The sequence below is a fragment of the Hyla sarda genome, chromosome 9 (genome assembly GCF_029499605.1).
Source record: "Hyla sarda isolate aHylSar1 chromosome 9, aHylSar1.hap1, whole genome shotgun sequence".
NCBI lineage: Eukaryota > Metazoa > Chordata > Amphibia > Anura > Hylidae > Hyla > Hyla sarda.
The window spans coordinates 171,022,321-171,050,058 of NC_079197.1; the positions used below are offsets into that span (position 1 = coordinate 171,022,321).

At 41.1% G+C, this 27,738-nt stretch overlaps 1 protein-coding gene and 1 long non-coding RNA gene across 2 annotated transcripts in view; one reads left to right on the plus strand and one right to left on the minus strand.

The window, feature by feature from the left end:
- The window catches only part of LOC130291007 (H-2 class II histocompatibility antigen, A-U alpha chain-like), an 87,994-nt gene extending 79,796 nt beyond the window's left edge, over positions 1 to 8,198 (minus strand). The window contains exon 1 of the mRNA XM_056539327.1: positions 8,039 to 8,198. Coding sequence (XP_056395302.1) covers positions 8,039 to 8,117 — 79 coding nt within the window. The 5' untranslated portion in view covers positions 8,118 to 8,198. The remainder of the gene's footprint in view (positions 1 to 8,038) is intronic.
- Positions 5,758 to 26,028, plus strand: LOC130291011 (uncharacterized). The gene is made up of 4 exons (XR_008847766.1): positions 5,758 to 5,942; positions 7,050 to 7,126; positions 10,673 to 10,814; positions 25,400 to 26,028. It is a non-coding gene; the product is annotated as an uncharacterized LOC130291011 (long non-coding RNA).
- The last annotated feature ends 1,710 nt before the right edge of the window (positions 26,029 to 27,738 follow it).

Genomic DNA, 27,738 nt, shown 5'->3' on the forward strand with positions numbered 1-27,738 from the left:
GATCATTCCCCCACTGAAGCAAGCATTACGTTCCCAACACTGCCAATTAGAGATTTGGCTTGGCGTCTTAACGGCACCCTCCTGGACTCTCCTGCTAATGTACTGAGTTTGACCTCCCATCTGAAGGAATACTTTTCCCTTAATAACACACCTGACTCAACCCCTATTTTGTTATGGGAAGCACATAAGGTAGTGATGAGGGGTCATCTTATTGCGCTTGGCAGCCGAGTCAAAAAAGATAGAATGCGGAAGATTAACACCCTACTTAACCAAATAGCTGATTTGGAGAAAATACACAAACAGTCTACCGCACAAACTGCTTATGAAAAGTTGACGTCTCTTAGAGATCAACTCAAATACCTTCTCAACATAAAGAGTGCCAAGTCTCTGATGTACTTAAAAAATAAAATATATGCTCATGGGGACAAGGGGGGCAAAATTATGACAGCCTTACTTAAAAAGCAAAGGGAGCGATGGTTCATTCATGAAATTAAATCGCCAGATGGGAAAATACAAACGTCCACACAAGATATAGCAAAAACATTCACAGAGTACTATTCTTCCCTCTATAATCTTCCCTCCCTGTCGACTTCCCCATCGACCAGGGCCACCTTAATCGCCTCGTACTTAGAGAGGCTTGACCTTCCCTCTCTCTTCTTTAGAGGTAGAGCAACTTACAGCCCGTGTAACTCAACAAGAGGTCAAAGATATTGTTAATTCATTCCCAGCTGGTAGAAGCCCGGGCCCATGTGGGTTTACCATATCATATTCTAGAAAATTTTCGAATGATTTAATACCCCACTTAACTGACACTTGCAATGCTCTCTTAGACGGTGGACGTTTCTCCAAACAATTACTAGAGGCCCACGTGACTATACTCCCTAAAGAAGGTAAGGACATTATGTGCTAGCTACAGGCCAATCTCTCTTCTTAATTTAGACATTAAAATTTGGGCTAAATTGCTGGCAGTGCGCCTGAGTAAAGTCTTGCCCAACTTAATTCATACAGACCAAACGGGCTTCGTGAAGGGTAGGGAGGGCAGGCACAATGTCCTCAGAGTTCTTCATGCCATTCAACACGCAAAAGACCATGATGTTCCTCTACTACTGTTGGGGACTGATGCCAAGAAGGCTTTCGATAGAGTGGCTTGGGATTTTATGGAAGGCACGTTGTATAAATTTAACTTCCCACCCCAACTTATTTACGCGATCTTTTCCCTGTATACAGACCCTTATGCGCGTATTAAACTCAACGGTTTCCTGTCCACACCTTTTGCAATTCACAATGGTACACGACAGGGTTGTCCCCTCTCGCCCTCCTTGTTCATATTAACAGTTGAGACGCTCCTACAGTGCCTCCGGCAAGACCCTGGGATATTTGGCTTAAAAATGGGAACGCATACGCACTTAACTTCAGCATTTGCGGATGATGTGCTGCTACTCCTTACAAATCCTAGCGAATCCTTACCCGGAGTTCTCAGAGCCTTGACGTTATATAGCGAAGTGTCTAACTTTAAGGTCAATTTCTCTAAGTCAGAGATATTAAACGTATCCGTTCCTACAAAATTAGTTAATGGTTTGAAGGCGATGGCTCCTTTTCTTTGGCCCCAAACTTCGATAAAATACCTCGGAATACAATTACCCCATTCCCTCTCCCTATTATATATTTCTAATTTTGCCCTGCTACTCCAGAAACTCACTAACATTTTGAATACGTATGACCTTCCCTATCTCTCGTGGATGGGTCGTAAAAATTTACTCCATACCTACGTTTTTCCAATATACTTATACACCTTAACACTTCTTCCGATACATATACCCAAGCACTTCTTTCAAAAAATTAAACGTCTGTTCTCCAACTTTCTGTGGAGGCACACTAGGCCCAGACTAGCATACTCTCTACTGACTCGCAAAAAACAATGGGGTGGATTTGGGTTGCCTGATGCTGAATTGTGCTACAAAGCTATGCATTTGAAACGTTGGGTTGAGCTGGTCACTGGCACTGGAACGTTGCGAGACTCGGATATTGAGACTGAGCAGCTGGGTCCAAGAAAATTAAGCTTACTTTGGGCACCCAAAAAAACGGAGATTGCTTCCATACGCAACCCTCTGTTAAAAGGCACCTTACTGATAAAACAGCAATTATCTGCTGAAATTCACACCCCTAGGGTGATAACCCCTGCTGCTCCAGCCTCACTCATTCCGCAGCTGCTGAATGTTCCTACACAACACGGGAACCCTGTTTGGCATAAGGTAGCTACAGTTACATTAGCTGATCTTTTCCATAACAACACCCCACCTAGTCTAGAACTACTCCGATTCTTGATACATTCTCACCCTTCTGCCACCTTCTTTGGTTACAATGCGAGACAGGTTTGCATAACTTTCATGAGGGAATACTCCATTGCCGAGACTACTACTTGGTTGGACGATCTCGCTGTTACAGACAAAAGAGGTAAACTTAAGCTGTCCACATTTAGTGGCCTTCTTTCACGAGAGGCGACCTCTAGCTTCCCATTATACCTACAATCTTGGGAAAAAGAACTGAATATTCAGCTCTCTGATGAGATGCGCCGGCATGTGCTTCCCATGTCTTCTCCCGCTGTGTTAAATTGCAAGAAAACCACTTCAAATTACTGTCCAGATGGTACAAAACACCTGAGGTCCTACATAGGTTTGGCCTCACAAACTCTAATATATGTTGGAGGTGCGGGGGAGAAGTGGGCACACTGACCCACATCTGGTGGTCCTGCCCGATTATTCAACCCTTCTGGAAGGAAGTGGAAGATGTTATTAATGTAGTTTGCAGAAGCTCTATCCATTTGTCTATGGCGCTCATCGCCTTAGCATTGCCCACCCCTTCCTTTAAACCCTCTGCCAAATCCTTGCCCACTCATATGTTAGCGGCAGCAAAATCACTTGTTCCCCAATTATGGCGTCAAACGATACCCCCCACCAAAAATCAATGGATTGATAAAGTTAACCAAATTTGCAGAATGGGGGAAATGTCTGGCTGGCAAACATTATCTCATGAAAAATTTGAAGTCTTGTGGGGCCCCTGGCTCAAATACAAATACCTCGATGCGACCCGACGTATTACTCATATCCCACCCTAGATAACTGACATAACCTACCTGGTCCTGTTGACATAGTCTGCTTAAACCGTAGGAGGGGTGACAACCATGCCCTTCTGCCCCCCCCCCCCCACCACCACGCTCCTCACCTCCCCTCGGCACCCAGTTGTCCTCCCTTAGATCTCATATGCTCCTCAGGTGCAATTTTTGGGAGAAATTACACTACAAATTTTGGGGGGCTTTTTCTCCTTTTACCCTTTATGAAAAGGAAAAGTTGGGGTCTACACCAGCCTGTTAGTGTAAAAAAAAAATTTTTACACTAACATGCTGGTGTTGCCCTTTACTTTTTATTTTCACAAGAGGTAAAAAGAAAAAAAGACCCCCAAAATTTGCAACACAATTTCTCCTGAGTACGGAAATACCCCATATGTGGGCATAAAATGCTCTGCGGACGCACAACAAGGCTCAGGAGTGAGAGCGCACTATGTACATTTGAAGCCTAAATTGGTGATTTGCACAGGGGTGGCAGTTTTACACAAAACACATTTTTTTTCACAAAAATGCTGGTGTTACCCTAAATTTTTCATTTTCCCAAGGGAAAATAGGAAAAAAGCCCCCCAAAATTTGTAACCCCATTTCTTCTGAGTAAGAAAATACCCCAAATGTGGATGTAAAGTGCTCGGCGGGCGAACTACAATGCTCAGAACAGAAGGAGCGCCATTGGGATTTTGAAGAGAAAATGTGTCCGGAATTGAAGGCCACGTGTGTTTACAAAGCCCCCATAGTGCCAGAACAATGGACCCCCCAACATGTGACCCCATTTTGGAAACTACACCCCTCACGTAATGTAATAAGGGGTGCAGTGAGCATTTATGCCCCACAGGTGTCTGAGAGATTTTTGGAACAGTGGTCCGTGAAAATGAAAAATTTTATTTTTCATTTGCTTAGCCCACTGTTCCAAAGATCTGTCAAATGCCAGTGGGGTGTAAATACTCACTGCACCCCTTATTAAATTCTGTGAGGGGTGTAGTTTCCAAAATGGGGTCACATGTGGGGGGGTCCACTGTTCTGGCACCACGGGGGGCTTTGTAAATGCACATGGCCCCTGACTACCATTCCAAACAAATTCACTCTTCAAAAGCTCAATGGCGCTCCTACTCTTCTGAGCATTGTAGTTCGACCGCAGGGCACTTGATGTCCACACATGGGGTATTTCCATATTCAGAAGAAATGGGGTTACAAATTTTGGGGGGTATTTTCTGCTATTAACCCTTGCAAAAATTGGAAATTTGGGGGGAAACACACATTTTAGTGAAAAATAATTTTTTTTATTTTTTACATATGCAAAAGTCGTGAAACACCTGTGGGGTATTAGGGCTCACTTAATTCCTTGTTACGTTCCCCAAGGGGTCTAGTTTCCAAAATGGTATGCCATGTGTTTTTTTTTTTGCTGTTCTGGCATCATAGGGGCTTCCTAAATGCAACATGCCCCCCAAAAACCATTTCAGAAAAACGTACTCTCCAAAATCCCCTTGTCGCTCCTTCGCTTCTGAGCCCTCTACTGCGCCCGCCGAACACTTTACATAGACATATGAGGTATGTGCTTACTCGAGAGAAATTGGGCTACAAATAAAAGTATAAATTTTCTCCTTTTACCCCTTGTAAAAATTCAAAAATTGGGTCTACAAGAACATGCAAGTGTAAAAAAATGAAGATTGTGAATTTTCTCCTTCACTTTGCTGCTATTCCTGTGAAACACTTAAAGGGTTAAAACGCTGACTGAATGTAATTTTGAATACTTTGGGGCGTTCAGTTTTTATAATGGGGTCTTTTATGGGTATTTCTAATATGAAGACCCTTCAAATCCACTTCAAACCTGAACTGGTCCCTGAAAAATAGTGAGTTTGAAAATTTTGTGAAAAATTGGAAAATTGCTGCTGAACTTTGAAGCCCTCTGATGTCTTCCAAAAGTAAAAACTTGTCAATTTTATGATGCAAACATAAAGTAGACATATTGTTTATGTGAATAAAAAAAAAATTTTTTTTTGGAATATCCATTTTCCTTACAAGCAGAGAGCTTCAAAGTTAGAAAAATGCAAAATTTTCAATTTTTTCATCAAATTTTGGGATTTTTCACCAAGAAAGGATGCAAGTTACCACAAAAATTTTCCACCATGTTAAAGTAGAATATGTCACGAAAAAACAATCTCGGAATCAGAATGATACCTAAAAGCATTCCAGAGTTATTAATGTTTAAAGTGACAGTGGTCAGATGTTCAAAAAACGCTCTGGTCCTAAGGTGTAAAATGGCCTGGTCCTTAAGGGGTTAATGATCCCGTACGGTGAACGGAGTAAATGTAAAAAAAAAAAATAGAAGTCCAAAATCCTGCTTTTTTGTCACATCCAGTTCAAAAAAAATTATTAAAAAGCAATTAAAAAGTTACATATATGAAAAAGTGGTACCGATCAAAACTATAAATCATGGTACAAAAATTGACCCTCATACCACCCCATATAAGAAAAAATGAGAAAGTTATAGGTTGTCAAAATAGAGTGATTTTAAAGGGGTATTCCAAGAATTTTTTTTATTTGACTATGCTACAGGGGCTGTAAAGTTACTGTAGTTCATAATATAGTGTCTGTACCTGTGTGTGACGGTTTTCTCACAATTCTTCTGTGATTTTCATCCCAATATTTATTTTTAAAGGCATACAAAATGACTGCTGTCTCGGATTTTTCCCAGCTTGCAATGCGGTCGAGACCTGACTCACTAGTCAGCTGATGACAGGGAGCCTGTCTGCTTCAATGGGTGGAGAGAGCAATCTGCAAGTAATGCAACAGCTGGAGGCACCCTGATTGAAAACCACAGGTCTGTAGCTCATTTATGTTTCAATGAGTGGGGTGGCTGATGTGTGGGAAGGAGCATGTCCATTACTGTCTGCCAGGTACATACTGAAATCACCTTATGCTGGATAACCCCTTTAAACACACTGATTTTGTTAAAAACTTTTAAGATTTTTTTAAAGTGGTACAATAATAGTAAAGCATAAAACATAATTTTTATTGTATTGACCCACAGAATAAAGAAAACATGTCATTTTTCCCGTAAAGTGTACAGCGTAAAAACAAAACCCTCCAAAATGTGCAAAATTTTGGTTTTCTTTTCAATTTCCCCACATAAATAATATATATATTTTTTTTCCTATACACTTTATGGTAAAAAAAAAAATAGTGATGTTATTGCAAAGTACAATTGGTTGTGCAAAAAAAAAAAAAACAAGCCCTCATACTCGTCTGTGGATGAAAATATAAAAGAGTTATTATTTTTAGAAGGTGAGGAGGAAAAAAAATGAAAATGTAAAAATAAAATTGGCTGCATCCTTAAGGGCTTAAGTTTTACTGTATAAGATTATGCTAACACACTGTTTTTTGAGCTGTCTTTTATGGCTTAAATTGTTTTGTTTTGCTTTTTTGAATTTGAAAGTTTTTTTTGACAAATTTTTAGCAGTTTTTTTCTTGCTTCGTTTTCAGCCATTTGGCCAAAATGGCTGTTTGCAATTTTGACATATTTTGAGCTGTTTGTGGCCAAAAATATGTCCCATAACACGAGCCATAATATGGCCAAAAACAGCTGCATTTTGGGAGAGTTATAGTTGTAATTTGCGCCATTATTCGAGCTGTAAAATGGCCATTTTACAGTTTTAAAAACATACCAAATTACTATGAGTGAACAAAGATGTATAAAAGGAGCAGCAATTCCAGAGCTACTTTTTGAGTAAAATGCTGTGTTCATAGAGCAGTATTCTGTGGTGTCCCTGTATGGAACGTATTACTCTGCCCATCCTGTCTGGCAGATGTTACTCCAGGTGTCTGTTCCGCCCCACATCTCCTGGAGGGGAATATTTTGTAAAGCAGTATTGATTCTGGTAGTATTTATGTTATTTATGCCTTTTTACAAATAATGTGTTGTTATTAGGACTGCTGTACCTTTAAGAGAGACCTGCAGAGGAGTCACGTGATCAGCTGTGGCTAATAGGGATCTCCTGTCCCTGGGTGAGTGACCTGCCTAGGCAGAAGGAGTTTAGTGTTGAGGAGAAGTCTGTGTGGAGAAGGAGTTCAGTGTGTGAGGAAAGTAGTGTGGAGAGAGATCAGTTAGAGGAGCGATGTACAAAGTAAGGAGGGGAGTCGAGGAGTCTGAGTCTAAAGTTCTGCAAGTGAGCAACAACACTACCTATAGGCAATCCACCAACCAGGAAAGTCCAACTCCTTAGTTGCGGGGAGAAGAAACAAGGCCTACAGAGCCCCATTGTACAAGTCAGGAATCATAGTAGAAAGCCTTCGGCAGCTCTGGTCTAGAGTCTAAGTCTGGTGGTAAGGTAATTCCGTGGATGCTCTGTAGTGAGTCTCAAATCAGTGTCAGTTGTCTTAAGTCTCGAGTAATTAAGTCCAGTCAAGTCAAGTTACACAAAAGTGGAATATACAAATCCCAACATGCCCAGCCATTTCACTATTGACTACCCCTGCAACTCTCTGTCCCACCCTACTATGGAAAGATTGTATTGCCTTGGCTATAACATCTACCTCAAGTGATTGTCCGTCACTGCAACCCAACACCAAAACGACAGCACGTCATAATAGCCTACTACAATTCTACCATCACTCTTGGTCAATCAGCTCAAAGGGGTCTATGGACACTGTAACACTATCATTGCCCTGACCATCTACTAGTAGATCCATCAGATTCCTTTTATATTTACCTTTTGATATTTTTATTACTGACATTTAGTGAAACCAAAAAAATAACACTTTTTATTGGAGAGAAATAGAGCAAATTTTTTTATATACTTTACTTTAAAAAATAGAATGTATCAATCACACAATTTAATTTTACACATTTACCCCCTTACACCCCTCTCTTATATATAACAGTGTTGTAGCTTATATACCCCCTCCCTCCTCACTTACCTCTCACACCCTGGGTCACTTTCAGGCACAATACACAGATCAGAGCGAGGTACATGTGTCCTTTCTCCATCTTATTCATATCATGTACAGTAGTTTGGAGAAGACGTATTAGTCCAGTGATATTCTGAATAATCCTCCTGACATCCAGTTTCCACTAACACTAAAACAAGAAGCAGAAAACATTAATGTTGTGCTTGACTTTCTTCATCCAATAAGATTAATTGTTAGATCTGACCTCATAGTTTCCGGGTAGACTTGTTCTCCTACAAGCTCACTTAGTGTGCGGTATAGTGTGATCTCCACCAGCACTTTTATTCTATATGTACCTGGATTTTTAAGAACTTAACAATGTGTTCCAGACTTTTTACAAAATAAGTCAGGAGCAGGGAATTAGTGGACTAATAAATAAAAAATAATAGATAGATAGATAGATATGAGATAGATAGATATGAGATAGATAGATAGATAGATATGAGATAGATAGATATGAGATATATAGATAGATAGATATGAGATAGATAGATAGATATGAGATAGATATGAGATAGATAGATAGATATGAGATAGATATGAGATAGATAGATAGATATGAGATAGATATGAGATAGATAGATAGATAGATAGATAGATAGATAGATATTAGATAGATAAAAAAAACTCCAGGAGAGCAGCACAACAAAATTTAGAAAACAATTGCAATGGTGCACGCTGGATGTGGACCTTGGTGAGAGGGTTACTTGTAATAGTAGAGAAAACAAGAGACCAGCAGCACACAGAAAATTTGGTGCAAAAAAGGTGGAGGTTTATTGCATTATCCCAGTATACAAAAGAAGCGACGTTTCAGCGACCTCTCGTCGCCGTTCTCAAGGAGCTGAAACGCCGCTTCTTTTGTATACTGGGATAATGCAATAAACCTCCACCTTTTTTGCACCAATTTTTCTGTGTGCTGCTGGTCTCTTGTTTTCTATAGATAGATAGATAGATAGATAGATAAATAGATATGGGATGGATAGATAGATATGGGATAGATAGATATGGGATAGATAGATATGAGAGATAGATAGATATGAGATAGATAGATAGATAAATATGAGATAGATAGATAGATAGATACATAGATAGATACAGATACGAGATAGATAGATTTGAGATAGATAGATATTAGATAGATAAATAGATATAAGATAGATAGATATGGGATAGATATGAGCTAGATATGAGATAGATAGATAGATATGGGATAGATAGATAGATAGATAGATATGAGATAGATAGATATGGAATAGATAGGAGGCCGATAAGAGGCCACCTCCGCGTGGTGGATGGGGGACACGTTTTGATCAAAAAGTGCGCTAAGAGCCTCCATTTTGTTGACCAAGTGTGCTGCTGCCATTTTCTTTTTTTACAATTTTTGTACTTGCCACAGCAGCGTGCACCCGTGTATTGGGTTTAGGTGCTGGCTACATTTTCATTTTTTTTCTTTGCTGTGCAAATTTGGGGGGAGTGGCTCCCTCTGTAGCCGTGCATCCCCTCCCCTATTTTCACAGGAGGTGGTTTGGATCGTTAGTGGATCCAACATGTCACCCAGCCTGAGGTAGGTGAGTGTTTAGGGACCCATCCGATAAGAGGCCACCTCCGCGTGGTGGATGGGGGACACGTTTTGATCAAAAAGTGCGCTAAGAGCCTCCATTTTGTTGACCAAGTGTGCTGCTGCCATTTTCTTTTTTTACATAGATAGATAGATAGATAGATAGATAGATAGATAAATAGATATGGGATGGATAGATAGATAGATATGGGATAGATAGATATGGGTTAGATAGATATGAGATAGATAGATAGATAGATACATAGATAGATACAGATACGAGATAGATAGATAGATTTGAGATAGATAGATAGATATTAGATAGATAAATAGATATAAGATAGATAGATATGGGATAGATATGAGCTAGATATGAGATAGATAGATAGATATGGGATAGATAGATAGATATGAGATAGATAGATATGGAATAGATAGATAGATATGGGATAGATAGATAGATATGAGATAGATAGAAGATAGATATGAGATAGATAGAAGATAGATATGAGATAGATAGATAGATAGATAGATATGACATAGATAGATGTGACATAGATAGATATTAGATAGATAGGATATAGCGGAGCAGCAGCACACCAAAAAAATGAAAAAATATTATAGCATACGGTGCAAGCAGCCAAACAGACCCCGGTCACTGGTCCACAATGTAGGCAAAAGCAAAACGGCTGCGGCACTCAAGTCAGGTGAAAAACGTGGGTAGCTTTATTCCATGCTAAAATACAAATGCAACGTTTCTGCTGCCTGTGCAGCCTTTCTCAAGCATACAAAGTGATACAAAAACAGACATTGTTTCTCCAGAAGTTCAGAAATGAGCTTGAAAATACAAAGCGCCATAAGTGGCACAGGGACATTAATGATTATGCCTCAGATCGTGTTTATACGTAGAACCAACTTTCTTCTACTCAAAAATGACCATGCAAATTCAGAGACTCTAAAGTGGACTCTAATGTTACTAATAATACGAATGTTAAAACATCCGTCAATATTTCATCTGAAAATTGTAATCATGCCGTTTTTTTTAGGGATAGAAACACATTTTCCCCTTAGACCCACCAGACACAGGGGCCGCCGCCACCCACGGTCCTGTAAATTCAAAGGCCCAAAAGGAACCGAGAGCAACCCAGCGGAAATTCCCTTCAAAAAGAGATAGAACAACCCAATACGGTAAATATTTCCTGTGTAGATTTATCTTTTTCTCAGCTTGCATTGTTATCAGAAGGTTTATCATTTTGTCCATCTTCTCACACAGATTGGCTGGATCTGTACCAATTCTTCAGGCGCTTGCGACTGAAGATTTGGTTTGACACACATCCATCTCCCGTTGGAACATTTTTACCTGCCAGTATGACTCCTCAAGACTGTTTTGTGTTCTCTGATTTTGATTTGAATATTCCAAGTAGTTTTAATCCAAAGTGTTACTTCCTGTGCTTTTGACACTTATTGCCAATTTGTACAGCGTAATATGCAACAACTTAGATTCGCAGACACCCGTTTGAGACACCCTAATCTTACTCATTCTGAAATTGAGGCTCTTAACACTCTTGTCCATGACCACAATCTAGTGGATAAGCCCACCGACAAAGGCGACGGGATCGTGGTCGTGAATAGAGTGAAATACATACAGGAGGCAGAACGCCAACTACAAGATACAACTACATACCAGCGACTATGGTATGATCGAACAAAATATATCAATTTAAAGATTAAGACCACTTTGGACAATGCATTAGACCAGAATTTAATTGACAAGGTTTTGTACAACTACCTGTATGTATCTCAGCAGGTTATCCCTCTTTAATATCTATTACCTAAGATACATAAGTCACTTGAAAACCCCCTGGGCCAACCGATTGTGTCAGGTCGGGGATCGGTTACTAGTCACTTATCAATTTTTGTTGATCAGATCCTCCGACCATACGCAACTAACACTAGTTCATACTTACATGACACTTCCGATTTCCTTCTGAAAATTTCTCAAATGTCAGTTTCATTCAGATACCATCATTGCAACCTTGGATGTTGTAAGTCTGTACACCTCCATCCCAGATGATGGAGGTGTACAGGCTGTGAAGGATTCTATTTCACCTGATTTTTCACGTAACCAAAGTTGAGTTTATTATCTCTTTTCTTAAGTTGATATTACACAATAATTATTTTTCATTTGATAAAGTTTTTTTTTACCTGCAGACCTCTGGCACCGCCATGAGCGCAAACATGGTGCCTACGTATGCCAATGTGTACATGGCAGTGCTAGAGGAAAAGTATGTGTATGCGTCCCACCATTCCAGTCACGTGCTGGGGTGGTGGCGCTATATTGATTTTTTTTTTTTATTTGTACTGGTTCTGAGTTTGATATTTTCTCTTTTCACCATTATTTGAATTCTGTAGACCCCAAAATATAGTTTACTTTTACTTCATCACGTTCATCCTTGAATTTTTTGGACACTAATGTTACCATTATGGATGACAAGCTTGTGACTAGTTTGTTTGTTAAGCCCACTGACTGTACTTCAGTGTTGCATTACAGCAGCTGCCATCCCAGACCGATGGTGCGGTCCCTCCCCATCAGTCAAATGATGAGGGCGGAAGAGGAGGAAGTAGAGCCATTTCTTACTAAAATGTCAAATAACTTCCGTAAACGGGGTTACCCCAAAAAATTATTAGAGGAATGCAAATCTAAGGTTCAATACATGGACAGAGACACACTTATCTGTAAAACCATAAGTAGACCTCATAGCCATCGTATTCCTTTCATTTCTACTTTTGGAGAGCATTCTGGACAGACTGCGAGAATATTGAATAAACATTGGGATCTGTTGAAAACTAGTTTCCCTAATATTGTTGAATTCCACTCCAGACCATTAGTGTCTTACCGTAGAAAATCTAATCTTAAAGACAAACTGGTGAAATCGGACGTTTCACTTAAACCTAATACCCAAATGTATTTGACAGTGAAAAGTAAAGGGTCCTTTCCCTGTAGACTATGCATCAACTGTAGTCACATGATTAAGGGCCCTTCCTTTACACATCCACAAACTGGAAAGATTTACCATCTCAAACATTATCCAACTTGCACTTCTACTTTTGCTGTCTACATTTTGATTTGCCCATGTGGTCTCCTGTATGTTGGGGAGACCACATGGGATTTCAAAACTAGATTTAACCAACATCGTTTTACCATACGCAAACGTTGTATGGACCTCCGGGTATCCAAACATTTTGTTGAGGCCCAACATAGTGAAAAAGACTTAAAATTTACTCTTGTAGATTATATACTGCCACTTAGACGAGGGGGGGATAGGGTGAGCATCCTCAAACGTAGGGAACTTACCGTATATACTCAAGTATAAGCCGACCCGAATATAAGCCGAGGCCCCTAATTTCACCCCAAAATCCCAGGAAAAGTTATTGACTCGAGTATAAGCCTAAAGTGGGAAATACATCATCCCCCCTGTCATCATCCAGACCCCCGTCATTAACACCCTCATCATCATCACCCTGTCATCATCCCCCCTTCATCATCACCGCCTGTCATCATCCATCCCCCCTTCATTCTTCACCGCCTGTCATCATCCCCTTGTCATCATCCCACACCCCCCTTCATCATCCCCTTGTCATCATCCCACACCCCCCTTCATCATCCCCTTGTCATCATCCCACACCCCCCTTCATCATCCCCTTGTCATCATCCCACAAGTCCCCTTCATCATCCCCTCCCCCCCTTCATCATCCCCTTGTCATCATCCCCACCCCCCTTCATCATCCCCTTGTCATCATCCCACACCCCCCTTCATCATCCCCCTGTCATCATCCCACACCCCCCCCTTCATCATCCCCTTGTCATAATCCCACCCCCCCCTTCATCATCTCCTTGTCATAATCCCACACCCCCCCTTCATCATCCCCTTGTCATCATCCCACACCCCCCTTCATCATCCCCTTGTCATAATCCCACCCCCTTCATCATCCCCTTGTCATCATCACCACATGTCATCATCATCACCCCCCCCCCCCTCCTTCATCATCACCGCATGTCAATGTCTGATACAATAGTCTTCAACCTGCGGACCTCCAGATGTTTCAAAACTACAACTCCCAGCCATCGGCTGTCCGGGCTTGCTGGGAGTTGTAGTTTTGAAACCTCTGGAGGTCCGCAGGTTGAAGACCACTGCGGCCTTCGACATCATCCAGCCCCCCCCTCCCTCTCACCCCCTTTAGTTTTGTACTCACCTCCGCTCGGCGGGACGTTAGGGTGCGCTGGTCCATTGCTGCAGGACTGTCCGGTGGGGAGGTCCTCCGGTGGGATAGTGGTTCCGGGCTGCCATCTTCACCGGGGGGCCTCTTCTCCGTGCTTCGGGCCCGGAATAGAGGCGTTGCCTTGATGGCGACGCAGAGCGACGTTGGTAATGAACGTCCCTCTGCGTCGTCGTCAAGGCAACGTGACTATTCCGGGAGCCGGGCCCGAAGCGCAGAGAAGAGGCCCCCCGGTGAGGATGGCAGCCCGGAACCACTATCCCACCGGAGGACCTCCCCACCGGACAGTCCTGCAGCACCGGACCAGCGCACCCTAAGTCCCGCCGAGCGGAGTACAAAACTAAAGGGGGTGAGAGGGGGGGGGGGGGCTGGATGGTGTCGAAGGCCGCAGTGGTCTTCAACCTGCGGACCTCCAGAGGTTTCAAAACTACAACTCCCAGCAAGCCCGGACAGCCGATGGCTGCCCGGGCTTGCTGGGAGTTGTAGTTTTGAAACATCTGGAGGTCCGCAGGTTGAAGACCACTGAGGGCGGAGAGTTCACTCGAGTATAAGCCGAGGGGGGTGTTTCCAGCACGAAAAATCGTGCTGAAAAACTCGGCTTATACTCGGGTATATACGGTAGATGGATCTTTGATCTCCAGTCCCTGCGACCAAAGGGACTTAATGCAGATTTTACGGTAACTTCTCAAATATATAATGCCTTGATTTGTCTCCTCTTGAAGTATGTTCTTGGTGACTAAAAAATATATAAATTTTTTTCTGTTTTTGCTTTCTTCTAGGATAGCAAGTGGGCCGGCTGCTAGGACCCTCACCGTATTTGAACTAGTGTCATTGGATTTGAAAAATTTTCTACAGAGAGGTGCCCCCCAATCAGACAGTTATCACTAGACATGTGCACGACTAAAAATGTTGTTTCTTTTCGAGATTTTTTTCGGATACAATTATTTTCGGTTCTGTTAAACTTTCGGGATAGAGTAATTCATTTTATTCTGTTTTCGGATGCATTCGTATTTTTTTTTCCCGGTTCTATTCGGAAACATGCATTCGTTATTTCGGATTTATTCGTTACCTATATATCATTCGTTTCACTTTTGTTTTCGGACGAATTCGTTATTCGTTATTGGAGAAGAGATACCTTTTTTTAATAAAATTTTGTAGGGTACCATTAAAAAACTAAAATAAAAAAGATACAGTTGTAAAGGAAAAAATTTATCTTTTTTATAACAAAATTTGTATTAATTTTTAAAACAGGGATGAATTTATGTGGGCGGCAGGGCACTAAAAATGTAGCCGACAATAATAAAAATGTAGTGTGTGTGTGTGTGTGTGTGTTTTTCACTTTTTTTTCTTTATTTTTTTTTATTTTTTTAGGTAATACTACTACTCCCAGCATGGAACGCACTGTTCCCTGATGGGAGTAGTAGTACCTGTACTAATTGACAGATCGCCCGGGTCCGTTGCGATCCTCCTGTATAATTTAAAGTAGCGGCTGGCCGCTCTTCTATGGTCCCCTGCAGGGGACCATAGAAGAGCGGCAGCATCTATACATTATACAGGAGGATCACATCGGGTGTCAGGAGTGATACCCGCTGTGATCTTTCCTACTACTCCCAACATGGAGCACACTTTGCTCCATGCTGGGAGCTGTAGTACCTGAATTAATAGACAGATCGCAACAGGTGTCAGAAGTTACACTCGCTGCGATCTGTCTATTAATGCAGGTACTACAGCTCCCTGCATGGAGCAGAGTGTGCTCCATGTTGGGAGTAGTAGTAATTGCAGTTAAGGACACATCACAGCGGATGTCACTCCTGACACCCGCTGCGATCATCCTATCTATTGCAGATCTGGCCGGAGTACAGAGCAGAGATGCGAGCGCTGTATAGAGCCGCTCCGCATCTCTGCTATATTATGGACAATCGCGTCGGGTGTCAGGACTGACACCCGAGGCGATATGTCTAATAGTACAGGTACTACTACTCCCATCATGGAACAGTCTGTTCCATGCTGGGAGTAGTAGTACTACCTAAAAAAATTTAAAAAATAGAGAAAAAAGTGAAACACACACTTTATTACAGTGGTCTTCAACCTGCGGACCTCCAGATGTTGCAAAACTACAACTCCCAGCATGCCCGGACAGCCAACGGCTGTCCGGGCATGCTGGGAGTTGTAGTTTTGCAACATCTGGAGATCCGCAGGTTGAAGACCACTGCTTTATTAAATGGTCCCTTACTTCTAAATGTAAACGAATTTTGTTAAAACAAAAATAAAATTAGTTTTTCACAATTTTGTAGGGATGTACAATTCGTTTTGTTACGAATTCAGATTAATTCGGATGCAAATATTTCGTACATTTGGATAAATTCGGCCGAAAACGAATTACGTCCAAAACGAATTGCACATGTCTAGTTATCACAAATAAAAAATGTTTGATTTTTTGTAAGAATTTCTTTATTATTTCTTTAATAATACTGAATACACATTTATTAAAATATTTTTTCCCACATATTTGGAAACAGTATTTTTTTCATATGTTCACCTTTTATTTTAATTTTTTCGTTTTTTTATTTTCATTTATATCTTTTGATTGTTTAATTTCATTTTTGTATCCTTTTGTTTATATTTATTTTTATTTCTTTGATATGATCCTATGTTCTGTATTGAATATATGATGAATGGTCAAACGTTGGGTTCCCATGAATGCTAACTTATGATGTGAGAGCGGGAAAAACTCTTTTGGGGCCCTAGGTTGTTGGTCGCAATCTGGTCTGTCGATTTGATGCATCACATCTGTCATCAGTTATTCGGACAGGTGCGACTTTTGTTCGTACTAGTCTGAATGGCTACCTAACAGGCCGTAATATTACCCGATATGTCTGGATTTTCCGAGTGAGTTCAATCGGGAACCCATCAAATATTAATATCTATGAACAGTCTATGTGAAACCAATGACTGCTATAATATTTCAAATGCAGTCACCTTATATTGAAAACATTTTTTTTTATCATATTATATTCTTATTTTTCATATTTTTTTAAATTCATTTTGGGACTTTTTTTATTTTTTATTTTCAATTTTATTTATAGAATTTTTTCTATTTTTATGCTTTTTTCTACTCTTACATCACTTCTTTACATACACGTACAATATTGTACAGTATACAGTATTTATTTAAATCCATACCTGAATATAATTATTAGGTTTGGATCCCCATTCACACATAGTTTAATTACACTGTGCATTTTTTTTTTAACCTCACACACCGGGAGTGCTGTTTTCCGGCTTCTTGCTGGCATCAACTTTGGATTTTGCCCTTTTATAATAGCGGCGCTGATGCGATCCATGTGACTTTTTTCTGATCTCTGATTGGCGGACACCTCTCTCTGCTTTTGGCTGCTGCACAGCCGTTGTAATACAAAAGCTACTCCAGCATGGATCCTCCATGTTTACAATATGTACAGGTGAGCGGTCTGCCGTGACCTTTTGCCTTCCAGGTGATTTGTATATTATCTCCTTGGGGACGGAGCCCCTTATAACCCAAAGGACGGGAGCATTTTTTGCACATCTGACCACTGTCACTTTAAACATTAATAACTCTGGGAGGATTTTACTTTTCATTCTGATTCCGAGACAGTTTTTTCGTGACATATTCTACTTTATGTTAGTGGTAAATTTTCGTTGATACTTGCATCATTTCTTGGTGAAAAATTCCAAAATGTGATGAAAAAATTGACAATTTAGCATTTTTCTAACTTTGAAGCTCTCTGCTTGTAAGGAAAACAGACATTCCAAATAAATTATATATTGATTCACAAATACAATATGTCTACTTTATGTTTGCATCATAAAATTGACGTGTTTTTACTTTTGGAAAAAATCAGAGGGCTTCAAAGTTCAGCAGCAATTTTCTAATTTTTCACAAAACTTTCAAAATCGAAATTTTTCAGGGACCAGTTCAGTTTTGAAGTGGATTTGAAGGGTCTTCTGGTTAGAAATACCCCAGAAATGACCCCATTATAAAAACTGCACCCCTTAAAGTATTCAAAATGACATTCAGAAAGTTTGTTAACCCTTTAGGTGTTTCACAGGAATAGCAGCAAAGTGCAGGAGAAAATTCAAAATCTTCATTTTTTACACTCGCATGTTCTTGTAGACCCAGTTTTTAAATTTTTACATGGGGTAATAGGAGAAAAAGCCCCCCCCCCAAATTTTGTAACCCAATTTCTCTCGAGTAAGGAAATACCTCATATGTGTATGTCAAGTGTTCGGCGCGCGCAGTAGAGGGCTCAGAAGGGAATGAGCAACAATGGGATTTTGGAGAGTGAGTTTTTCTGAAATGATTTTTGAGGGACATGTCACATTTAGGAAGCCCCTATGGTGCCAGAATAGCAAAATAAAACCCACATGGCATACTATTTTGGAAACTACACGCCTCAAGGCATGTAACAAGGGGTCCAGTGAGCCTTAACACCCCACAGGTCGGATGTGTAAATTGAAAAAAAAATTTTTTCACTAAAGTGCAGTTTTTCCCCCCCAAATTTACCATTTTTACAAAGAGTAATGGGAGAAAATGCCCCCCAAAATTTGTAACCCCATCTCTTCTCAGTATGGAAATACCCCATGTGTGGATGTAAAATGCTCTGTGGGCGAACTACAATGCTCAGAAGAGAAGGAGTCACAGTTGGCTTTTGGAAAGCAAATTTTGCTGAAATGGTTTTTGGGGGGCATGTCGCATTTAGGAAACCCCTATGGTGCCAGAACAGTAAGGGGTACAGTTAGCCTTAACACCCCACAGGTGATTGACGAACTTTCGTAAAATTGGGACATAAAAGTAAAAGAAAATTTTTTAATAAAAGGCTGGTGTTACCCTTAATTTTTCATTATCACAAGGGGTAATAGGAGAAAAATCCCCCCAAATTTTTTAACCCCATTTCTTCTGAGTATGGAAATACCCCATATGTGGATGTAAAGTGCTCTACGGGCTCACTACAATGCTCAGAAGAGGAGCGCCATTGGTCTTTTGGTGAGAGAATTTGGTTGGAATGGAAGTCAGGGGCCATGTGTGTTTACAAAGCCCCCCATGGTGCCAGAGCAGTGGACCCCCCACATGTGACCCCATTTTGGAAACTACACCCCTCACAGAATTTAATAAGGGGTGCAGTGAGCATTTACACCCCACTGGCATTTGACAGATCTTTGGAACAGTGGGCTGTGCAAATGAAAAATTACATTTTTTATTTTTACCTGTGGGGCGTAAATGTTCACTGTACCCCTTGTTACATTCCGTGAGGGGTGTAGTTTCCAAAATGGGGTCACATGTGGAGGGGTCCACTGTTCTGGCACCATGGGGGCTTTGTAAACACACATAGCCTTCAATTCCAGCCTAATTCTCTCTCAAAAAGCCCAATGGCGCCCCATCTCTTCTGAGCATTGTAGTTCGCCCGCAGGGCACTTTACTTCCACCTATGGGGTATTTATATACTCAGAAGAAATGGAATTACAAATTTTTGGGGGCCTTTTTCCTATTACCCCTTGTGAAAATGAAAAATCTGGGGTAACACCAGCATTTCAGGGGGGAAAAAAAACTAATTTTTAATTTTCATGTCCAACTTTAACTAAAATTTGTCAAAGACCTGTGGGTCATTAAGGCTCACTATATCCCTTGTCACGTTCCGTGAGGGGTGTAGTTTCCAAAAGGGGGTCACATGCGGGTGTTTTTTTTTTTTGCGTTCATGTCAGAACCGCTGTAACGATCAGCCACCCCTGTGCAAATCACCATGGCCATATACATGGCGCTCTCTCACTCACGTACTCAGAAGAAATTGTGTTCGAAATTTTGGGGGTCTTTTTCTCCTTTTACCTCTAGTGAAAATAAAAAGTATGGGGCAACACTGGCATGTTAGTGTAAAAAAATTACAATTTTTACACTAACATGCTGCTGTAGCCCCAAACTTTACCTTTTCATAAGGGGTAAAAGGAGAAAAATCCCCCCAAAATTTGTAACACAATTTCTCCTGAGTACGGAAATACCCCATATGTGGCCCTAAACTCTTTCCTTGAAATACGACAGGGCTCTGAAGTGAGAGAGCACCATGTGCATTTGAGGCCTAAATAAGGAATTTGCAATAGGGGCGAACCCGGTTACAAGGATGGGACTTGTCTCCACCAAAACCCTACAGCAGTGTTTCCCAAACATTGTGCCTCCAGCTGTTACAAGACTCCCAGCCTGCCAGGGCAGTCTATGGCTGTCTGGCAATACTGGGAGTTGAGGTTTTGCAACAGCTGGAGGCTCCGTTTAGGAAACACTGCCGTATGAGACGTTTTTCAATTTTATTGGGGGGAGGGGGGGGGACGTGTAAGGGGGTGTATATGTAGTGTTTTACTTTTTATTATTTGTTAGTGTAGTGTAGTGTTTTTAGGGTACATTCACACAGACGGGAATTCACATGAAGTTTTCCGCTGGGAGTTTGAGCTGCGGCAGAAAATTTGCCGCAGCTCAAACTTGTAGAAGGAAACCCACTGTAAACCCGCCCGTGTGAATGTATCCTGTACATTCACATGGGGGGACGCCCCAAACCTTCAGCTGTGGCAAAACTACAAGTCCCAGAATGCACCGACAGACCATACATGGTGGGAGTTGTAGTTTTACAACAACTGTAGACACACTGGTGGGGAACCACTGAGTTAGAAAACAGACTCTATCTAGCTCATTGATTCCAACCTGTGTGCCTCCAGCTGTTGCAAAACTACAACTCCCAGCATATAAGGTCTGTCATTCTGGGAGTTGTAGTTGTGCAACAGCTTGAGGCACACGGGTTGGAATCCCTGAGTTAGGAAACAGACTCTAGCTCAGTGTTTCCCAACCAGTGTGCCTACAGCTGTTGCAAAACTACAATTCCCAGCATGCCCAGACAGTCAGGGATGCTGGGCGTGTAGTTCTGCAATATCTGGCCCTTCAGATGTTGCAGAACTACAACTCCTAGCATGCCTGGACAGTCTGGACATGCTAGGAGTTGTAGTTATGCAACAACTGGGGAAGAACAGTTTGGAGACCGCTAAGTAGTGGTCTCCAAACTGTAGCCCTCCAGATGTTGCAAAACTACAACTCCAAGCATGTCCAGACTGTCCAGGCATGCTAGGAGTTGTAGTTCTGCAACATCTGAAGGGCAAGATATTGCAGAACTACACGCCCAGCATCCCTGACTGTCTGGGCATGCTGGGACTTGTACTTTTGCAACATCTGGAGGGCTACAATTTGGAGACCACCATATAGTGGTCTCCAAACTGTGCCACTTCAGATGTTGCAAAATTACAACTCCCAGCATGCCCAGACCGTCCGTGCATGCTGAAAGTTGTAGTTTTGCAACATCTGGAGGACCAGAGTTTAGAGACCACTACACAGTGGTCTCCAAACAGTGACCCTCCAGATGTTGCAAAACTACAACTTCCAGCATGCCCAGACCACCTTTGGCTGTGTGAGCATGCTGGAAGTTGTAGTTTTGCAGCTTTTAGAAGGACACAGTGAAGATCACTTACCGCGATCTTTACTGCAGCTTTCTCCACGCCGCACTTTCCGGCCGCACTCCTCCTGCTGCTGTCGATGCCGCCGCTGCTCCAGGATGCCGCACACCGGTCCGGGTAAGCCGGCCATGCTCCCCATCTCGCCTCCCGTATTCCCACCCCCACTCTGCCCTGACTTCGATCAGTGGGCAGAGCGGGGGGAAATGAACTCTAACCCCCCCGCCCCTCCTCAGCCTGATCGACCAATGGCAGGGGATAGGAGGGGGTGGCAGCATTGCCACCTCGCTACTCTTATCCTTCTTATTTTCCAGGTGAACGGGTCAGCAGTGACCCTATTGGCCCGGATCGCGGTAAATCGTTGGTCTGACCGCTGATTTGCTGCGATCGCCAACATGGGGGGTCTCAGGACCCCCCTAGGCATTGCCACGGGATGCCTGCTGATAGATATCAGCAGTCATCCCGGTCCGATCACCGCCCGGCGAGCTGCGCTGATCGGAAATATGGAGGGCCTATGGATATGCCCTTCGTCCTTAAGTGACGGGACGTGAGGGCGTATGCATACGCCCTTCATCCCCAAGGAGTTAAGTAATGTGTAATCAAGCGATATCTTGTATTTACAAGCTGGTTTTTTACATCACTGTAACACAGTACACTGTATGATCCTGTCAATTATGTACTGTCCCTATTGCACTTTATGATATATGCACTTTTTTAATGTTTCATATTGACTGATATTGACACTGTATGTTAATTATTGTTATTGGTGACCATATATATATCACCCTTTTCAGTCACTTTGTATGCTTGAGAAAGGCTGCACAGGCAGCTGAAACGTTGCATCTGTATTTTAGCATGGAATAAAGCTACCCATGTTTTTCACTTGAATTGAGTGCTGCAGCCGTTTTGCTTTTACCTAGATAGATAGATAGATATAAGATAGATAGATAGATATATAGATATGAGATAGCTATGAGATAGATAGATAGATATAAGATAGATAGATATGAGATAGCTATGAGATAGATAGATAGATAGATACAGTCAAAATATGAACAGCACATCAAGATAGGTAAGTAATTTTGAACGGGGTGCAAGCATGCTTGGAGCCTAGGTCGCCGATTCCTTAATCTATATAAGATAAATAGATGCAGCACCCCACAGCTTGAAAATCACGGTGTAAGGTTTATTCCATAGTGTATTCCAATAGACAACGTTTCTTTAGCCTCGCGCTGGCTTTTTCAAGTACAAATGTGTGATAAGTGCTGGGCTTTATACACCGCCCACAGGAAATAGTATGACATCATTATCAATACGTTTACATATGTAAACAAATAAATCAAAGTGCAAAATACATGAATAAAGTGCATATTGCAATAAAATGGCATATGTACATAATTATATATACATTATCAGTGCTTTCAAGTATCCGATTCTTAATATGTGGTATATACCTCCCACCTCTGTGAAAAGTGCAAGTGCTCGTGTTCGTCATCTCCAGGGGTTTCCGGTCACGATCCCTTTCCAATACATCTTGCCGTCTACAGCGTGGAACGCCATAAATGGCATTGTAAACATAGCGCGGCTGTTTCCGGTGACATATACGTCACTTCCGATTTGTTTAGCGTCCATAGTTACACTCTCCAGTTACAGATGAAAGAGCTAGCGCATGCTCAGAGTATCCACAGGCTTCCCGTTCGCCATCTTAGTATTGGGCAAAGTAAGGCAAGGTAATTCATGAAATTTTCTTGATTTCAATTGTATTCACTGACGAACATATCGGGACATGGATCATATGCTTGTACATAAGCACGGGGGCATTGTTGACATGATCCCAAACATAAACTCATATACACAAGGGCGAGAGTACAGCACTCTCCCAAATTATAGGACCAATGTGCTGTGTCCGGAATAACATCTGAATCACCCCAGACAGAAACTGTTCGTGCGTTGTTCCAGATAGTCAATCCAACACTTGTCCCTGCTGTATGGGAGAAGTACTCTATTTTGCCCACATGCAAGAAAACACACACCGGATCTGTCACCTTAAATATCCCCGGCTTGGTACTGGAAGAATGGAGGAAAAAAACTTGAATAGCCGCAAAGGTAGAGTAAATTGATCCTTGGAAAGTCGTATCGTGACCGGTCCACCAGATGGAGATAATCTATATAAAAACAAATTAAAAACTGTTACATATCACATGAAATAACATATACAAAATATATAGAATATCGATGTATAGGGGAATCGCACATCATTTATTAATCATTTTGGGCAGGACCACAAATTCCACATTTAAACCCCTCGGCTTAAGGCTTCCCAGTTCAAATATCCATCTTAATTCGCGTTTCTGTAGTAGAGTGATTCTATCACCACCCCTATTTGGTAATGGAATGTGGTCCACCACCATGCATTTCAGATCTTATTCACTATGTCCTGCTTCCACAAAATGACTTGCCACCGGGAGGTCCATATGCTTTTTTCTAATTGAATAGCGATGTTGATTCAGTCTGGTTTTAAAATCATTTTTTGTTTCTCCGACATAAATTAGATTACAGGGACACCATAAAATATATATTACAAAGCTGCTCTCACAAGTTAGATAAAATTTTTTGGGGTATGTCCTTAAAAAATTACTGCCTTTCTGCATGTATTTGCAGTTGACGCATCGTCTGCATGGAGAGCAGCCTTTTGCTTCAACTGTAAGATACTTTTGTCTTGAGCCACTATAGTTAGATGAATCTGATTTTACTAAGTGGTCTCTTAAGTCCTGGGCCCTCCTATATGACATCAAGGGGGTACACTGAATTCCGCAATGTGTGGATAAGTGTTTTTAATAATATGCCAATGTTTTCTTACTGCCCTTGAAATCAGTTCCGATGATTCATTGTATGTAGTAATGAATGGTATCCTACTGTTGTTTTTAAATCGGTCCTTAGTACCGCCTTTTCGTTGTACTTTTTGTAATTGATGCGTGATAACCTTGGGTGGATAGCCCCTGTGTAGAAATTGTCTAAGCATTTTAGTTGTAGCCTCATTGTATTTCTCTTCCGTATCCGTAATGCGATTCGCACGCAGAAATTGACTATAAGGTAACAAAGTCACCATCGATCTTGGATGGCAAGACTCAAACCTAATAAATGTATTGCAATCAGTTGGTTTATTGTAAATATTAGTAGACAGCCTATTGTTTTCTATGGTGACAAGTGTATCCAGAAAATGAATAGATTTATCAGAGTATGTTAGTGTAAATTGTAAATCCCGGTCTATACTATTCAGAAATGTTTGAAAATCCATCAGCTCTTGAATGCTACCACACCAAAGTAAAAAAATATCATCTATACATCTCCACCACCCCAGGATAAACCTGGAGTGGTGGGATATATAGACATTGTCCTCCTCAAACTGGGCCATAACTATGTTCGCATACGTGGGTGCCATGTTGCTTCCCATGGCAGTCCCACGTAATTGAAGATAGTATTGATCATTAAATGTAAAGTAATTGTTGTTTAATACAAATGCTAATAACTCAACAATAAATGTAATTTTGTCTGTGGCAAAACCCAACTTTATCAGGCCCTCCGCCTCTTCTCTGATTCCTCTGCTATGTTGAATAGAGGTATATAATGATACTATATCAAAACTAGCCACTATTGCATTATGGGGAACAACTAAAGTAGAGATCTTGGATAAAAAAAATCATCTGTGTCCTGTAAATATGATTTTGTGTGAATAGCCAATGGCCTAAGGACTTTGTCTAGGAAAATTGAGATGTTATTTGAAAATGACCCCCTGCCCGATACGATAGGTTGGCCTGGAGGATTCTCCAGGCTCTTATGTATTTTGGGCAGGAGGTACAGTACAGGTGTCACCGGGTGTTTGGGGATTAAAAATTCCCCTAGTTTCTTATCAATAACATGTTCCTGCAATGCTCTGTTAACAATGTTTTCAACATTTCTAATCATATCCCACTTAGGATGCTTTTGTAACACCTTAAACACCATAGGGTCATCAAGCTGTCTCCGAGCTTCTTTCAAATACATGCTCTTGTCCATGACCACAACCCCACCACCAAAATCCTTCTGGGAAAACATCTTGTGGACAGATAAGACCAAGATAGAGCTTTTTGGTAAAGCACATCATTCTACTGTTTACCGTAAACGAAATGAGGCCTACAAAGAAAAGAACACAGTACCTACAGTGAAATATGGTGGAGGCTCTGGTGATGTTCTGGGGTCGTTTTGCTGCCTCTGGCACTGGGTGCCTTGAATGTGTACAAGACATCATGAAATCTGAGGATTATCAACGGATTTTGGATCACACTGTACAGCCCAGTGTCAGAAAGCTGGGTTTGTGTCTGAGATCTTGGGTCTTCCAGCAGGACAATGACCCCATACATACGTCAAAAAGCCCCAGAAATGGATGGCAACAAAGCGCTGGAGAGTTCTGAAGTGGCAGCAATGAGTCCAGATCTAAATCCCATTGATCACCTGTGGAGAGATCTGAAAATTGCTGTTGGGAAAAGGCGCCTTCCAATAAGAGAGACCTAGAGCAGTTTGTAAAGGAAGAGTGGCTTTTTTTCTTCCATTTTTTGGTTTTGTTCAAATACACACAAAGGGAATAAACATGTGTATAGCAAAACACGTGTTACTGCAATCCTTTTCTGTGAGAAATACTTCATTTTCTTGAAAATTTTGAGGGGTGGCAACATTTACAACCATGACTGTACATATCATACATACACATCATACATACACATATTGTTCATATACACATCATACATACATACACTTATCATACATATACACATCATACATACACATACCTATCATATATAGTCATACATACACACACCCATTAAACACATACATATTGGCCGACATTTCTCATTGTAAGTCTTTTTTAGACCTTTTTTATCCTTTATTTTCAGTGTGAAATTTGGCTTGCTTGCACCTTATTTATCAAAAAGGTGCATGCTGTGGTAAATTTGGAGCAGAGTAGAACTTTATGAAGCCAAATTGGTTGTAGAACTTAAGCTAACACTGTCCTGTACTTGGTGTACATTTTTGCTCTAAAAGGCCTGTTGCGCCCCAAACTGCTCCTTTTTGTCAAAAGGTGCAGTTAGTAAATTTGTGATCGATGCATTGACAAAAGTTAAAAGAGTTTACTGTAGGTCAAGAACTGCAGAATTGTCTATATGAAAAGGTGCAAAAAAAAGGCGCAAAGGCGCTTTTTCTAGACATAAAAAAGGTCTAAAGACAATGATAAATGTTGGCCATTATCCATACATACATGCATCTATCATACATATACACATTACACACATACCTGTCATGCACATCATGCATACACACCTGTCATATACATGCACACAGCTATCATACATGTGCACATCATACATACACCTGCCATACATTCCACCCTGTCCATTCCATCTGTCTTCCATTTCATGCTGTACGCTATTAATATCAGTCATCCACCTCCTGCTGGACGCAGGCTACTATTAATAACACCAATGCACCATCACCCTACTTCCAGCCAGACCTACACATATACACAACCCATCATCCCCAGAAAAGGGATAATTTATTTGGGCTTTTCACACAAGAGCTATTTCTTCTGCAGTCTTCACTATTTTAGAAGACTAATTATGTTACTACTCCCAATAAAGTGATAATTTTCGGCACGCTGGGATAAAGCCATGGCATCATCCCATGCCTCCGTGTGCATATTAACACCAGAAGGCATCAACTGACAACCAGGGATACTTTGTGCCGATTTATTTTGCCTAAAAAATGGGTGAGCTGGAATAGTTGCCATGGGTTATCGCATGTTTGAGCCTTAAAAACACTTTAAAAGTACTTGAATAACTACTTCCTAACAGTATTATATAAGGCTTTTGAGCTGTTTGGCGGTGTTATAGACGTGTTTAGGGGCTTATTGCTTTTGTAGTTGAACTGGTCCGAACTCGTAATTTTTGAAAAGTTCAGCGAGTCAGGTGAAACAAACTTTCCAAAGGTTCATTCAACTCTAATCCTTAGGGTATGCTGAGGATTTCCTTCAGCAGATTTTCATATGGAAAATCTGTAACGTGGTAAAGTAGTGGCTAAGTGGATAGAATGTGCAAAAATTTCATTCACACTTGTAAAAAAAAATCTGCACAAAATCTTTACATAAACTGACATGAGGTGCAGATACACAGCAAATCCACAAATGATTTCAAGCTGATTATTTTTTTTCTTCTACATTAACACTATCCGTACCAAAAGCCCAAGCAGCAAATCTGCTGCACACTGGGGCAGAGTAGTGATAGAG